Raw genomic sequence first — 16,053 nt, 5'->3', positions numbered from 1 at the left:
AACGTCTGTGCCTGGCCCAGCTCCACACACTTTCAGTTTCCTAGCTTTCCAGCAACTTTGTATCTGGGCACATGCACATATTGGGAATTCAACGATAAAACCTTTTCAATCTCCTATAGAGAAAATATGGCTCAAAAAAGAGAGAGAGAGAGAGAGAGAGATAGAGAGACAACAATCCAATGCATTGGGGTCAATGGGAAACACAAACTACCCTCTTTGGAAAGATCTCGAGCAGTGCAACTTGGGAGGGAGAAAGGAGCATGTGGCCATGGGTGGCGGGGGCCGGAAAGGGCTCAGGTAGAGCAGAGGCTCCTGTCCTTAAAAATCACACTCAGAAAAAACTGTCCAGCCGGCAAGATGCCATCAGACTCTGCTGGGAGCACTCACTCGGTAATTGCCCTCATTTGCCCTCCGTCTAACCCGTGGGGCACTGGCAATAAAGTTAAAAAAAAAAAAGTGGGGTGGGGGGATCAAGGCAGGGGCAAATTTGGGTCTGGAAAAATGTACTCACTGTCATGATTTTAATGTGCTCCTAAAACTCACCTAGTGAATCCACCTCACAAAGTAATTTCTGCCTCTCACTCTGTCCCCTTTGTTCCAAGGGACTAAAAATTCTACGCAATTACTCACATCTCCATTATGAATTGCTTTTTACTCTGTGCTGCTCTTGTCAAGCTCGTGTAATCAATACTCTCAATTTCAGAGAGAAAAACAAAGGAACACAGAAGGTAACTGGCTTGCTTGAGTTATGAAATCTTGCTCACTGAAGTCCCCAGGAGCAGCTAGGTCCTTCCAGGCAGAGGCATACAATACTTCCATTGGGGGGAGAAAAAAAAAAAAGGAAAAGGAAAAAAAGGCTGCGGTTGAAAGTAAGTAAGTATCTCTTATGTTTAAGTGACATGTGGTTTCAATGACGACCTTTGGATAAACCAGCGAGGGGAAAAATGAACCCAGAATGACCACTGTGGGCATAGAAAAGGTGGAAATGGGTGTCTGCCATGCCCCCAATGATGGCTCTGTTGGTGACACAAGTTAGGACAGAAGGGCACCAGCTCAAGCACAGGACCCCTCGGGCCAGGAGTAGGTCGGCAGGTTGGCTGGGTGACAGGTGGGCTTCAGCTCTGACGGAAAAGGCAAACTAGACAGCGAGAGCTCATACCTTTGACTCATGCAGCAGAGGGGCCCTGTGGTATTCCTCCATTCTGGTTCAAATCCATCCCTGGCGGGCCCTTGGCCAGGAAAGGAGTTACTGACAGGACGTCAGTAATCCCATCCATACAATGGGGATCATAACACAGACCTCTCCGACTGCTGTGAGAAGTCAGCAAGCTCTGTTCCACCGAGTGTGCCTAACATGGCAGGTGGTCAAGAAATGGCATCTCTTGAATCAACCACTCTCCCCTTGTTGGCCTCAGTGACCCCAAGTCAAGAGATCCCAGTGACGGTTTTCCTGTTTAATAAGGTGGCTGATTTAGAAGTGGGCTCAAACCCAAAACTCAGCTCCATAATTTCCACCACCGGCCTATAAACAGCGCCAAGCTCTCATCAGCACTCTACCTGGGCCCAGAGCAGGGAAAGGGAAGATCCCATGAGGTTAAAACAGAACACAAGGCAACGCTTGGGCCCCCGGGAGAAGAAACGTGAGCTTTATCAAGATGGAAACGTAAACAAGGAATGCAAGCATGATCACACTTCAGTCACGGGCAAGGCCTGGAGTTGGAGAAAGTATGAGATTGCCATGCAGACACCGAGGAATCACCCACTTTGCACGTGGCCGTGCATCTTCCAAACCGAGCCAGGTATGTGTGCGTATAATCAACCCATTCAAAGCCCCTGTAGCAGGAGGCAGCACTTTGTTGTAAAACAAAACTGAGATGAAATAACCATCATCCTTTCAAATATCCTCTGAGAGTTTGGTATTTGAGGCACATTCTGTCATGTACTTCTCTCTGACCTCAAACACTTTGATTCTTTTTTTTCCAAGTTCACATAAAAGACAGAAAGCTCTCAAATTGGTCTACAGCACCACGAGCCTGGACTCAATCTGAATTCTTCACCGGTGCAGAGAATTCGTTGTTATTCCAGATAATTAGGAAGCGGAGATAAAGGGCCATTACGTTAGAGAGGCCTAGCCCCACTGGGAAGACTGGCCGTCGGCTCCTTATTTAAAAACAGATTAGTTCCCACTGCTCCCAGAAGGCTTCCAAGGGTACGCTCAGATGTTCTAAGTCCCATCCTGACACCCTTTCCTCCCGCTCACAATGCACTGGCCGAATTCGAGAATGTTGCTTGTCTGCAAGGCTTAAAACAAATGCTTCAATTTTCCATTCTCCAAATGAAAATCAATGGCAACAGAGAGGTAAAATCAATGTTCATCACTCTGTAGGGAGAATCATACCCTTAGCCCCCACCCACCCAGAGCAATAAATCAGAACCAGCCATCTTGATGGGCAGAGAATCCCTATGAGCAGAGCCCTCTGTGGGTTGTATGGCTTTCTGTCCACCCCTGTTTCCTGAGAGGGCATTTCCTTTAAGAAAGCCCAAAATCTAAGTCAGGGAGAATGATACATTGTTGCCTTAAAAAGTCTTCTTCCCCCAAGAGTTCTTTTGCTGGTGGCATTTTTGGCATCGAAACCCAGAGTGTGACTATTTCCCGACAGATCCACTCTGCATTATCTAGCTTTAAAGACTGCTCAGACACCCCACTGAACTGTTCTCCCAGACAACCAATGCTCTGTGTTCTGCTACCACAGATTAGCCTGCATTCTCTAGGATTTCAGGTAAACAGAACTCATGGCATATATACTCTTTTTCTGGACGATGCCCTTTCACTCAGCAGAGTTATTAGCAAACTTATCCATGCTACTGAATGCATCAATAGCCTATCTCTTTTTATTGCTGAGTCGTGATCCACTGTATGGATGTACCACAATTTGTTTAACCCTTCACCTGCTGATGGACATTTGAGGTTGCTTCTAGATATTGGCTATTACAAGTAAAACTGCTACAAATATTCATGAGTGAGTGTTTGTAGGGACAGATGTTTTCATTGCATAATCCAGATACAAACCTCTTCTCAGACCTGTGTTTCATAAATATCTTCCCTTAGTATGGCTTATCCTTTTGTTACTATGTGTTCTGAAGATCAGTTTTGATGAAATCCAATTTGTTTTTATTTTTTATTATTATCTCTTCCTTTTATAGTTCATGATGTTTCTGTGCCCTAATTAAGAAATCTCTGTCAAACCCAAGGTTACTACTCCTGTTTTCTATCAGAAGTTTTATATTCTTAACTCATATTTAGGTCTATGATCCATTTCAAGTTAATCTTCTGTATACTACATTATGACAGTCTATAAAATTTGTATCTACAAAGAGTTATAGTATCACAAAGATACTGATTTATAAAAATTAACTGAAGAGAACCCAATACAAATCTTTATTTATAAGATAGGCATCACTCGATGATCAAGTTTTACCAGAAACAAACCAATGGATAAAACCCATTGACTAGAAAAAAGAATAGGAGGAATGTTTAATTACTGTTCTTTGCTTGTGCAACCATTGCCTATTTCCCATTTCTTTTTACTTTTCTGTATCTTTAGTGTTTGTCGTAATAAGCATCAAAGATTGCTATATCAAAAATCAATTCAGATATTTTTAAAAAGTCATCTCAGAGAAGGCTTTCCAGCTCTGGGCAGCCTTCACAGGGCTCTGAAATGCATAAATGGCCCCTTTGTAGAACCTAAAAGGTGAACACGCTACCAAGAATTCACCTTCTCCCTAGACTGCTCAGTGTGGCTCAACAGCAGGAAGAGACGAAACAAAGATTTTCTCTCCAAAGAGAACATGGAAGTAGTTGAAGCCTCTGGATGAGACCAGATGCAAACCAGAATCCAAACACCACTCTAAAGAGGTGAACTCCAGCCGAGGGAGGCCGGTTTCCCCCACTTGGCCGCCCACCAAAATGGCGGCCTGTCCTCCCAGACACTTGGTGCTCACAGATGTGAATGTTAAACAGCTTCCCCATTCACTCCCTCTCCACGGGCAAGGAAAGCTAATGAAATTTTCTCGCTGACATGCTCACTGTCCTCTCTCTCAATACACTTGACAAGACTGCTGAAGTCTGGAGCCTCACTCGTAATCAGCCCACGGCTGGCCCAGCCGCTTCTCCATGTGTGTGTGCTGCTGCCGATCTGGCACCCGGGGTTTGCCTCTTGAGCTGCTGCAGAGGCCAGACTGGCTGATGGGATTGTCTACAGATGTTTCACGGAGGGAAAGATTACTTCCCTGATGGACGAATAAATAGAGTTGTCAACACTGTCTCCCTGGTCAGAGGGGACCCCTGAAGTAGAATGTGGCAGGACAGATGTTTCATCTGGGAAGGTGTCCAAGACCCTAGGAAGAGGTGTGTGCTCGGCTGATATGGCGGGCCGACCAATTCAGCCTCCGAGAGGGAGCGGGGGAGGGTGGGCCCACAGCCGGAGCCAACACCACTGCCAACCTTCCCCGGCTCAGACCACCTCCCAAATCCTGCTAAGGGAGTAGGCATGCTGTCTCAATCACAGCCTCCTCTTGGGGCTGTTTTTCCAATGAACAAAAGGTCCCTATCATGAGAAATGCAGTCATCTTCTTAGTCCTTACCTGCTGTGAATCACAAAGAGGGCAGCAGAAACGACACTGTAATCCTCATGCTGAACCTCACAGCTTCCTCCAAAAGGAAGGAGAAGCAGGCACAGTCAGGCTGGGAAGGTGGGAGGGCACCTGGAGGAGGCTACCTTCTTCTCAGGAGCATGCTACTGTGGGCTTTCCTGGCTGACCTTCCAGAATGAACGAGACAGTAGCAATAACGATGATCATAATTGTTTTAGCAACTGGAAGACGAGCCGTCACAATGTGAGTCTACACTGTGTTCCTGACGCACATGCATCCCACTGAACTCTCACACAAGGACGTGCGTGCACAAAATACCCCGTGCAGGGACTAGCGACACTTATTACCTGGAAACTCTCTCTTGAAGAGTCCCTAGAGGATGTATCCCAAGGAAAAGGAAAGAGGGATGGGTGAGTGCTTTCATTAAATCCACTTTGCAGATGAAAATGCACAAATTCAGAAAGGTACAGTGACTTGCCAAGGTCACAGAGGAAGGAAGCAGTCAGCCTAGGAACAGAGCCCAGCTTGGGCTCATTCCCAAATCCTTGCTCTTAGTCACTATAACTCTGTGGCCATCAGGAGAGGTGGGAGATGAGGGTTACACTTGGAACCCAAGCAAACAAGTGGTGGTGCTTCCCACGCGGGGACACACCGCTCACCCCCTAGACATGCCCGGTTTCTGCCTCCCCCTTGCGCAGACTGGAGCGTAATGCTGACAATTACACGGCACTCCCAGAGGGGCCACATTCCAGGAGGAAACAGGCAAGAGACTATTCATGTTATACATCCGTACACACACATACACAACCCGACGGCTGAAATCTGGAGCACTATCCCAAAAAGGGCATTTGGGTATTTGTGGCAAAAGAGTCTTCATCTCACCACCGACAGAGAAGGAAGAAATCACGTGCAGCTGGAGAATCTAGTCTAGTTTTCTCAGAGTTCATATGCCTTATGAACATTTTCTAGTAATAACAACAACCAACTTTTTGTACATCCCACTCCACAGTTAACTTGATTTTCCTTGAGAGTAACGGAGCGCGTAGCTTCAGTGGGTAACGCGAGTCTGGCACATGGTAGGTACTTGATACCTTTCGGTTAAATGACAGAAAATGAACAAACAGATGAGGACAGGAAAAACGGAGAGGCCAATGTATGGCAGTCATGGGAAACATCAGCTTTGGAGTTGGACGGTCCTGGGTTTGAATCATGGCTGCCACTTTCTGGGTACCTAAGCCAATTGCTACTGCCTCTCTCTGTCTCACTTCTCTCGTCTTCAGAGCGGAGACAACAACAAATACCAACTTGACAAAATGGCTAGAAGAACTCAAAGTTCTTCTGAGCACCACGCCTGACACAGGGTAGGGGTTTGGGGATGACATCCGCCTTTACTTCCAGGGAGAATGCTCCAGTCTGCAGGGAAGAGCAGAACCCATTATACCTCGCATCTCAGTCTTACAGAGACAAAGGATGACTGGTTTTAGGTGATCGTGGAGGCAGGGTGAGGAGCTGCGGGGACGAGGTCTGCAGAGGCAGAAAGGGTGAGGGCTCAGCTCCCGGTGGTCTCTGTGCTGGACCGTGATGGGGCTTCCCGGGCAGTTCAGAGAAAGCCACTTAGAGAACTGAAGGAAAGAAATTAGAACCTGTCCCAAGAGGAGCAGCCAAAGGGACCAGCACTGCTTAGACTTCAAGAAGTGCAGGAAGGGACAGGACAGCCTACATGGTCCCAGGGGCAAAGTGGAATTAACAAGCAAAAGTGATAGGAGGTGCATTTTGGTGGGAATCAAGTCCCAGGAAGGCTGTGTTCCCCACCTGAGGTCACGGCAGAGCACACGGTCATATCTAAAACCAGTGGGATGACTCCGAGGCCCATCGCTATACTTCTCCACCATATAGCAGTACAGGAAGAAGGGAGATGAGGCACTGAAATCACCTTTCTCCCACCTCCACCCACCCAACCCCACTGGTAAAGGAAGCCTTGCACACGCGTATGTGTGTGTGCACGTGTGCGTGCATGTGCTGGTTCTTGCTTCGAATATTTCTGTAGGACTGAATGCACAAGTAGGCCAAATTCAAAGGTTCTCTCTGTCATCTACAAAAGCCTAAGCCCACTAGATGGACAAAGCTGGGAGAAGGCAAGAGGTAAAGGCTTTAAGGATCCTAAAGGAGAGTGAGGAGACCTACCTCCCCCGGGCTGGGGAAGAAGGGAGACCGGGTGCTGCAGACTGAGAAAATAGTAAGACATGTTCTCAGGAGGAATGGTGGTGCAGTGCGCCTGAGGAGGAAGGACCCAAACCCCGGCCTGACAAAGATGCCCACATCTATACGGTCATGAAAGCCGACAGCCCGCAGACCTTGAGAAACCTCAAAGCGTTACCACAGGAAGCAGGTCCGTGGTCACCAAAAGATAAAAGGCTCAGACTCTGTTTCCTTGGCTATAAGCTTCCTGGATCTCTGGGGTCATTCTGGAAGGAGGAATGGTTCTCACAATGACCAAGAAGGGATTTTCTGTTCGTCTGCTCAGATGTGGGCTCAGAGACATATAAAGTTGATTTAAAGCAAATACAGATATTGAAATTCTTTGCAAATCTGTGTTTGAGAATTGAGATTCATACCCAGCAGGACTACAGGCACCATACACCATATTAAAGGATGACAAGGGACACCCATGTGGTTCAGTTGGCTAAGTGTCTGCCTTTGGCTCAGGTCATAATCCTGGGGTCCTGGGATCAAGCCCCGCCTTGGGTTCCCTGCTCCGTGGGAAATCTGCTTCTCCCTCTCCCTCTGCCCCCAACTTGTGCTCTCTCTCTCTCTCTCTCATAAACAAACAAAATCTTTTTAAAAAGAAATAGTGACAGAAACATGTTCTCTCCTCCCCCCACCACCACTGTCCCCCAGTCAGACACTGGGTACCCCCAGATCTGTCAGCTGGAGCGGGCCTCCCAGCCCCCTGCCTTACCTGGGGAACAGGTGCTTGCGGCTGACACACAGGGCCGTCTGGTAGTCCTGGGTCACGCATACTTTGTGAGGGCTGCATTTCACCTTCAGGCAGGGGTCTTTGGATGGGTCCAGGGCTAAGGCAAAAAGAACAAGAAGAGGCGGGGGTTAGGACCTCCAGGGAAGTTTAATTTTTCTTTCTACTCAAATAAACAAGTGGGAAATAAACGGACCATGTGTTTGCACTGCATGCTATTTTCTTCGGCTGATGGGGATCGGAATGAATCCCCAAACCAGGGGGAATTCTGTATCTGTGCACATGCGCTTCTTCAACATCAGGGTAGTGATTCCTTTGTGCTTTGGGGAGTTTCAGCATCTCCATCTCAAGCAGGAATTACTTTAAAAATCCTAGAAGCTTACATGCTCCAAGGACCAAGAGCTACTTTTCCTTCTCTCGTCATTTGTCTGCAATTGCTTTTTATGACTTCACCTACGCCTACCTTTACTTATTCCCTGCAACTACAAAAGTCCTTGAGGACAGAGTTTTTTTTTTTGGCCCCGGTTCCATCAACATGGACTGTGTGCATCCATGCTTATTTTAAATTTGGGGACAACTTCAGGATGTGCAAGACCGTTCTGTGCCACACAAAGTTCTGGTATAATAAGGAGGGGGACAAGCTGACACATAAATATTTATCGTGCAAGGCGGGAGGAGATAAGGGCCCTGCCGGGCATATAAAATGATAACAGAGCTCGAGAGAAAAATAGAGATCAATTTCTGGGACACGGATTAATGAAGCATTAGTATGTGAACTGGATATTGACGGAGGAGCAGAGTGGGGCGGCAGTCAAGGCATGAAGACCAGTACACGCCAGCACAGGGAGGCACATCTGGGCCACCGGCAAGACACTCCCCCCACTCCCCTGAAGAGTAAGTGTGGCCTGCACGTGGGGATGACAGGGGGAAGGGAGGGGATGTCGATTCAACCCAGGCAGTGGAGAGAGGGAGAGAGGGTCTCCCACAGCAGCAGTTCCTCGACCGCAAAGTCTCCCAGAACCGGCTGAGCAGCCGGCCCCAGGCTCATCCGTGCTCAGCAAGCTGAGGAACCCACGTTCCTCAGATGCTCAGAGCAGAGAAGAGGCCGTAGGGGATTCTCTGCAAAACAAAAACAATCGTACCATCTCCCAGTTCCAGGCCGAAAGCCTATTTAGGCAGTAAATCCTTCATAACTTCTCTCCGCAGCCAGAGGAGGGGACGTTGCCCCATGTCCTCCCCACACAGATAGGCGGTTACACCAATGGGCGTCCCAAGCAGGGACAGAACACCTGCCCAGAGAAATGCCATGGTCCCCTCCACAGGCTGGGTCCCTTGGTGACCATGAAACCCTTACGCTTAGAGAAGTCCTGTTTCCTCTCAGCCTGCACAGACTCCCAGTCTCAAGACCACCTCCCTCCAAAGGCCACGGCTGCGGGGTATGTCTCGGGGGATGGGAACCCACAAGACTCAGAGGCCTTTGTGCTGCGTGAACAGCTTGGGGAGGCTCGCTCCGCTGCAGCAGCCTCGGCTGCCGTCCACACCGGCAGGGTACATTGGTTTGGCCAGTCAAGTCAGCAACAAGACCGGGGTCCTGGTCCCCAGGGAGTCATCGGCACAGCCTACTCCCCAAGGGACTGTCTGCCTGCCTGAAGCTTAGCAGGGGGAAATGAGCTGCAGGACAATAAAAGAGGCTAATTCAAGCCCCAGGGACAGGGTGTTCGCTTTGAACTCTTCAGCTAAGGGCTGCATCCGGCAGGCAAACGACGGGGCGGGGGCGGGTGGGGGGAGCCTGTGTCTGCTCGCAGAGTCCCCGGAGGCTGGGCCTTCTGGAAACTCACAGCAAAGTCTTCCCAGTCCTAGGTGGAATGCTCCTCGTCCTCAGGATGTCCACCTGAGAAGCCAGGAGGCTGGCACGGCCTCAGGCCACTGGCCTCCTCCTTGGGCAATGTCTCACACCCCCAACCCTAGAGTGGCCGCCCAACCAACTCTGACCTGCTTTCCAAGACTCACGCAAAATTAAGCCCACCTGCAGAATGACTACGGGACAAGCACTGATGACCACCGTGCCAATCCTTTGTGGGGCCCTCCTCACCACAGGAGAAAGTCAGACATTAGGGAGCTCCAGGAACTCAGGGACAGGACCACAGGCAGCCCCCGCTGAGGTACCAGCTTCAGCATTTCCCTGACAGGGGCTCAGTGCTGCAGAACCCCGGGGATTTTCACTGGAGTGTGAGGCCAAGGTGGAAACCGACAGGGCGATGCATAGCAAAATCTGGAGTACTGTAGGACCCGCTTCAGGGCCAGACCCGGGGTTCTCTTTCTCTCTGCAGGCAACTCCACAGACATCCACGTCCACACTGCGGCCCAGATGACCTCCATGGATGGTGCCATCTCAGAGCGACTGGGTGAGCTGCACCAAGTACGGAAGAGCAGGCTCCAGGCCCCGTATTTCCGAGTCTGAATGCCAGCTCTGCGGCTCCCCCGTGCCTCAGTTTCCCCTTCTACACGGGGTGGATAATGCCGTCTGCTGTTGTTTGGGTTGTCAGGAGGAGTCCACGAGTTCATATTTGCGAGTGTGTAAAACGGACCTTGTCTAGGTTACACCACTTGTAGGGGTTTGCTCCTTTTTTGAGCATTGTGTGCGCAGAATGAGTAAGACGACTTCGTACTAACAAGAATAGCTTGACATTTACCCACGGCTTCAGACATGTGGGCCATGAACCAAGCCCTCTAACTGGATTACCATGTGTAATTCTCGAAACCACCCAAAGAGGCGGCTGCTGGTAATGTGCCCATTTTACAAACGAAGGTCTTAAAGAGGAGTCACGGATGAGCGGATGAGCAGTGCAGAGGGAATGTCACACCCGACCAGCTGACTCCAGAACACAAACATCTCACCTTCAGAGGCCAGGAGGGTGAGAATCACCTAGGATCTCCCGTGAGGACTTAACCTTGGGGCCACACCTCACACCAAGTAGAGAGCCCAAGTGCACCAGGTTCTTGGGAGGCCCTCAGGGCAGAAAGAGGCTCAAGGGTCTAACTCAAGGACAGCTAGGGAATCCGGTGTGCCCAGGCCAGAACCACGGCCTGACAGCCCCAGGGCTTCCCGGGAAGGTGAGGTGTCCGGCCCTGGGCAACTGCCCTCTCTGTCTGCTGCCTCTGAAGGCGGCAACCGTCCAGCTAACAACACAGACCACTGATTTGGCCAGTTTTCTTTCTGCAGCCTTGGCACATGGCAAACAACTATAAATCACCACTCCTCTAATTCACGAAGCCGGCATTTCTTCAAAACAAACAACCCAAAATCCAACCATAAAGACTACTCAGTGAAAACCAGTCCCTTAACTCCATACACATACTTAACAGTTTGCATACAGAAATAAAGTCTGCTAAAAATTAATTACCAGGGTCTGAATACTTCAAACATGTATGCGAATTATTTTGAGTAAATGAACTTTGCAGAACAAAACAGTAATAAATCAAGCTGTCGGTGTTCATTTTAATCACCACGGTGCATTTTGTGTCTGAAAAACAGCAACGCTGAGATTAAGAGGGGATGAGGATGATGAAGGGAGTGTGTCATCTGCCTTTAAACGCGGCCTCCCAGCTGTGCTTTTCTGAGGAACCCCAGCGTCCGCGGTGACACCGGAGAGCAGCCGACAGCCGCAGTGGACAGGGCTATGTGGCTCCACTTTGTAAAGGGAACGATAACAGATCAGAATAGTAAGTGGCATTTGAGAGGCCCTTTAATAAGGGACAGGGAAATTGCTCAGGGAAAGAGGCAGGGAGAGAGAGCTGAGTGTTAGTGATAACCGGGAGCAGGCCTAGAAGCTTCCTTGTCAAGGGGCTAATGATTTCAGGAGCCTGTGTTCCAAGTTTCTCCCTCTCCCACCACAGGCTTGACAACAGGACGTAGCACTGCCCACAGGATGGCAGAGTCCTGGATCGCCTGCCCCAGTCCCGCTCCCCTCAAGATTTCTGAGGCCCACACGAGGCCAGTGTCCCTGACCCAGAGCGCTCCCCCACGAGTGCTCCGTGTCCTCTCTCCTGCCCATTTCCCAACACCAATCAAAGGTCAGCTGGCACAGAACACATGCCCGATTAATTTGTTTCATAATTTTTACAGAAATTGTTTTCTAAGAAGAAAAGAGGAACAAATTAATTTCAAGAGAGATGTAGTAAGCTGGAAAACACTGAATTTGAAAGCAAGTTCATTATAGGCTTCGTGTCTTTTTTTTTTTTTTAGTTCATTTTCATTTTTAAGCTTAGGGCTTGGTCTCAATTAAGGTTGTGATATTTTAATTATCTTAATTGTTTCTAAACTTGTTTTCCAGTTCGAGTTACTTTTTAATTAGCTACATTGATTTTGAAAATCCAGAACCAAGCCTTTTTGCTGTCTGAGGGCATATCACATAAGCTCACAGACAGAGGCCCAGAACCCCCGTGAAAGTGGAGCGGGAGACCCCCTTAGAGCTGCTGAAAGGAGGGCACGTTCCATTTTGTTCATTGGCCAGAGAATCCCTGAGAGGTACCTGGGGCACTGACACACACATGTATCTATTCCATTAACACCCACAGAGTCTCTGCTCTGTGCAGGCTGGAGGCTGGCACCTCCAGAGGGAGCAGGACCACATTCCTGCCGCCAGGGCTTCGCAGCTCTCAGGGAGGCCAGCAACAGGAGGCGAAGTTCAGTGTGGTAGGGGAGAGGTGCAGGACCTCGCCCGGACCTTCGGCGAGTGAGACTTCCTTGACAGACAGCCATCTATGGAAAATGGGTTCAAGCCCGGCGATAGGATGAAAAAGAACATTCCAGGTAGGAGGCGCCTTTCTTCGCCAGAGAGATCAAGGCGAGTCTGGGGAACGGAAGTGTTTCGTTGGGCTCCTGACGGGCTGGAGCAGGGCTGGTAGATGACACAGCAGGAGAGAGCGGCAGCATCACCATGAAGGGCCTTGAGAGCACAGGGAGGACTCCAGAGGACCGCGGCCCTACAAGTGCTGCAGGGAGATGCACACGGCAGAACCCAGCCTCCCACACTGACGTGAGTGGAGAGGGGGTACACCCGTTTCAGCCCAAGTAGCCCTTTGTCAAGAAGAGACAAGCTGCATACTTTGGGCCTCCAAAGAAGAAGGGGTATCAGGGTGGAGGTCTCTGTGGCCACCTCTCAGAGCCCTCTTTCCTCCTGTGAGGAACCTCCGGGGACTCAAAGCCACACAGGATCCTGGGAGGCAACAAGCCTACCCGTTGAGTCAAATGAGCCAAGACATCATCTCAAACAGCCATATGAACTTGTGGTCCATGTCGGTAACTCCTGGAAACTTCCACAGACAAGAGGCCACTCAATTTACAAAAAGTTGACAAATTAATGAATGTTTGCTGTCTCCTCATTGCTTTGAAGGCTGCTCTCTGCCTGAATCACGCTCAGCCGCGGTTCATCTGAAGAGCAGACGCTCCCAGTGATTCATTAGGAGTGACTTAATGGATGGATGACAAAGAAATGACTCCAAACTGCGAAAACCTCGTCAAGCTAAGATGCCAAACATTTATTACAGCTTGTCTGTCCCCATGGTAACCTGTGCCTGCGTCTTGCTTCCCCTCTGCTCTATGGAGGGGCAGAGCCTCACAGAATACAAAAGAGAAGATTCTGCCCACGGAACTGTGCCAGAACCAGACAAGAATGGCCGTTGGGAAGACCTCTGTCACCGGTTTCAGTTTTCCCTGCAAGGCACCGGCCATGTTCATCAGAGTCTGAACCAAGGGGCCCACGGGCTATGCGGCTAAGTCAGCCAGGCAGCTGAGTGGTAGAGACGGGTGACCCTGTGTGCCCAAGATGGCGGAATGGCAGTGGGTGGGGACAGGGGCTGATTAGGACAAAGGAGCAAAAGATAAAAAGCTGCATCTGACCAAAAGCACCCCTCCTGAGAAGAGAGATTTTCTTTCCCCTCCAAACCGAGAAGCTGAGAACACTCTTCTTTGTGTTAAAACTAAAAGCATCCTCTCTCTTACACTCTGTGTGTGTGTGTGTGTGTGTGTGTGTGTGTGGTGGGTGGTAGGGGCTAGGGTGGTATAAGCTGGTAACAGCCTTTTTTGGAGGGATTGGCAATTAATCTGCCACATCCCTAAATGCTAACAATTGTTAAATACAGGTGGATGGGCAGTATATTACTCCCTCAACTTTTTGGTACATATGAAAATTCTAGAATTTAAAGGCAAGGAGAGAGAAAAAGAAATATCCTATGAGCCAGCAAGTCAGCACGTTAGGCAAACATGTACATCTTAATGGTCTACGGTAAGGGAAACTCAACAACCTGAATGTCCATCTCCTTTACCCGCCTTGGGTACCTTAACGAAATACCACAGCCTGGGTGACTTGGACAACAGACTTTGATTTCTCACAGTTCTGGGGGCAGGAGAATCTGAGATCAAGCTGCCATCAGGGTCAGGCTCTTGTGAGAGCTTCTTCCTGTCTTCCGGATAGATGGGCACCTTCTCATTCTGTCTTTATGGCCTTTTCTCAGGGCACACACAGAGCAACTCAAAGACACCTATGCTAGAGGACCTGGGCCCTACCCTGATGATCTTATTTAACCTTCTTTAGGTCTTTAGAGGATCCTCCCCTCCAAATACAGCCCTCAGAGGGTTAAGGCTTCAACATACAAAACATTCAGTCCATATCACCATCTATAGGGAAACAGCTACCTCAATTACAAGACATGCCTTCATGAAATCTTGCCCAGATATTATAAAAGAGGAAGTAGATCAGTACATACTAATACAGGTAGATGTTTATAACAAATTAAGTGAAAAAGCATGTTAAAATATTTGAAATGGCAGAGTAATTTCCCAACACTGTATGGCTAATAAATAGCAAAGCCAGTACTCAAAAACCCAGTCTGTTTGCTTCTAAGGGAGATCTCTTTCCCTCTGCTCTCCTGCCTAAGAAGTCCCTCTGCCCACGAAGTCCTAGCCTCCACCCACTCACAGAGCAGAACTCTCTGTTTCTCCACTGGCCTCTCCCTCCTGGGGCTCTCCCTGTAATAGCTCTCCCTGTAATAATCTGTGAATGAATTTAGACTCCCTATGCCCCGGGGCCAACACCACTGCTGTAGCCTGTCACTGATGGGTTTATAAACACCACCTGCAAAAAAAGCAGTCTCCTGGTTCTCGGAGAATTGTGCTGACAGCAAGGCAACAATGAAGTCAGGACCATTGCTGGGAGCAAGAACAAGTATCCAGCCCTATGAGAATTTGCAATTGCCTCCCAGGTGTAAAAGTTAAGGATGCCCCACGCCTGGCTAAAAAGGGCTTTCTCCACCTTTCAGGTCATGTGCAAAACGAGACATTATAAGCAACCACTGGTAAGTGCGACACAGCTGTTTTACAAGTTCTGATCACTAGAAAAGAATGCATTAAGAGAAGTCTACTAGAGCAGCAGTGGAAATAGGCTCCAGAGAATCACAAGCCACAGAATTCTAGGAGCCTGGCCAGCCAATCCCCCCCTTCTCAAAGCTATCATCGTATACCTTCCTCTGCTCCCCAGCTGCTCTGGGATGGTAAAGACAAGGACCCCCACTGTGTTTCTGCCAAAAAACTGATCTCCCTATGAAATGGGATGGGGAAAAGGAGGATAGAGGGGAGCAGATGGGAGAACTAAGTGGAAAGAAAGGGAGAGAGAGCATTTTATGACACAATGCAGCATCCATTTAGGGGATTGACAAGAGTGACGGTGACATCTACCAACTTGTAGAATAATGTACTATTATTCTACGTAACCAGTGAAGACATGGAGGCAGAGATTAGTTCGTATCTCTTTACCAACGAGGAAACTGACACCAAATGGTAAGTAACCTGTCTCTGGTTCACACAGCTGGTTACATCTGGGCTTGAAACTACAGGAGTCTCACGCCAAGGCCAATGCCCAAAGCCACTAGGCCACTCATGTGACAGGGATAAAGGTGACAACTACAGTACCAAGCAGCAGTATGTTGAATCCCTCTGTCCCCCTCGCCCAAAAATCATTCGTCCCTGGGATCTCCCACTAAGAATTTCTTACTATGAAGAAAACATTGTACTATCAGAAGGCAAAGCCAGAATGTTGTACATTTGAGTAAGCTGACAGCACTTTGACAATGAATATGAGAGTCAAAGTTTCTTTTCAAGGTGATGCTCATGCCCAGAGAACTTAACATTCTTTCTGGTTTAAAAAACAATACGGACCAGGTGAGCCTTGTGGTTCCTTCTGTGAGGTATTCTATGAAGCCAATCTATGGCCCACATCACTGATGAGGAGATGCACGACCCCCTGAGCAACATGGTTTGGGATGACCAGCTCAAGCAACAGGACCTGCACACGACCTCAGTTCTCTGTGGAGGGACAAGACACCATCTACAGAGAAGTCTTAACCTTCCCATCCATCAGAATGGCCAG

The 16,053-nt window shown here is 48.9% G+C and overlaps 1 protein-coding gene across 1 annotated transcript in view; it reads right to left on the bottom strand.

Annotated features, from left to right (window-relative positions):
• The window catches only part of LOC111141029 (SPARC/osteonectin, cwcv and kazal like domains proteoglycan 1), a 498,494-nt gene that overhangs the window by 142,566 nt on the left and 339,875 nt on the right, over positions 1-16,053 (bottom strand). Inside the window, exon 3 of the mRNA XM_022493359.1 lies at positions 7,613-7,727. Coding sequence (XP_022349067.1) covers positions 7,613-7,727 — 115 coding nt within the window. The remainder of the gene's footprint in view (positions 1-7,612; positions 7,728-16,053) is intronic.

Source organism: Enhydra lutris, unplaced genomic scaffold, assembly GCF_002288905.1.
Source record: "Enhydra lutris kenyoni isolate GAN:26980312 unplaced genomic scaffold, ASM228890v2 scaffoldscaffold5, whole genome shotgun sequence".
NCBI classification, from domain to species: domain Eukaryota; kingdom Metazoa; phylum Chordata; class Mammalia; order Carnivora; family Mustelidae; genus Enhydra; species Enhydra lutris.
The sequence above is the reverse complement of the archived record's forward strand: the minus strand, read 5'-3'. Positions and strand labels throughout refer to the sequence as shown.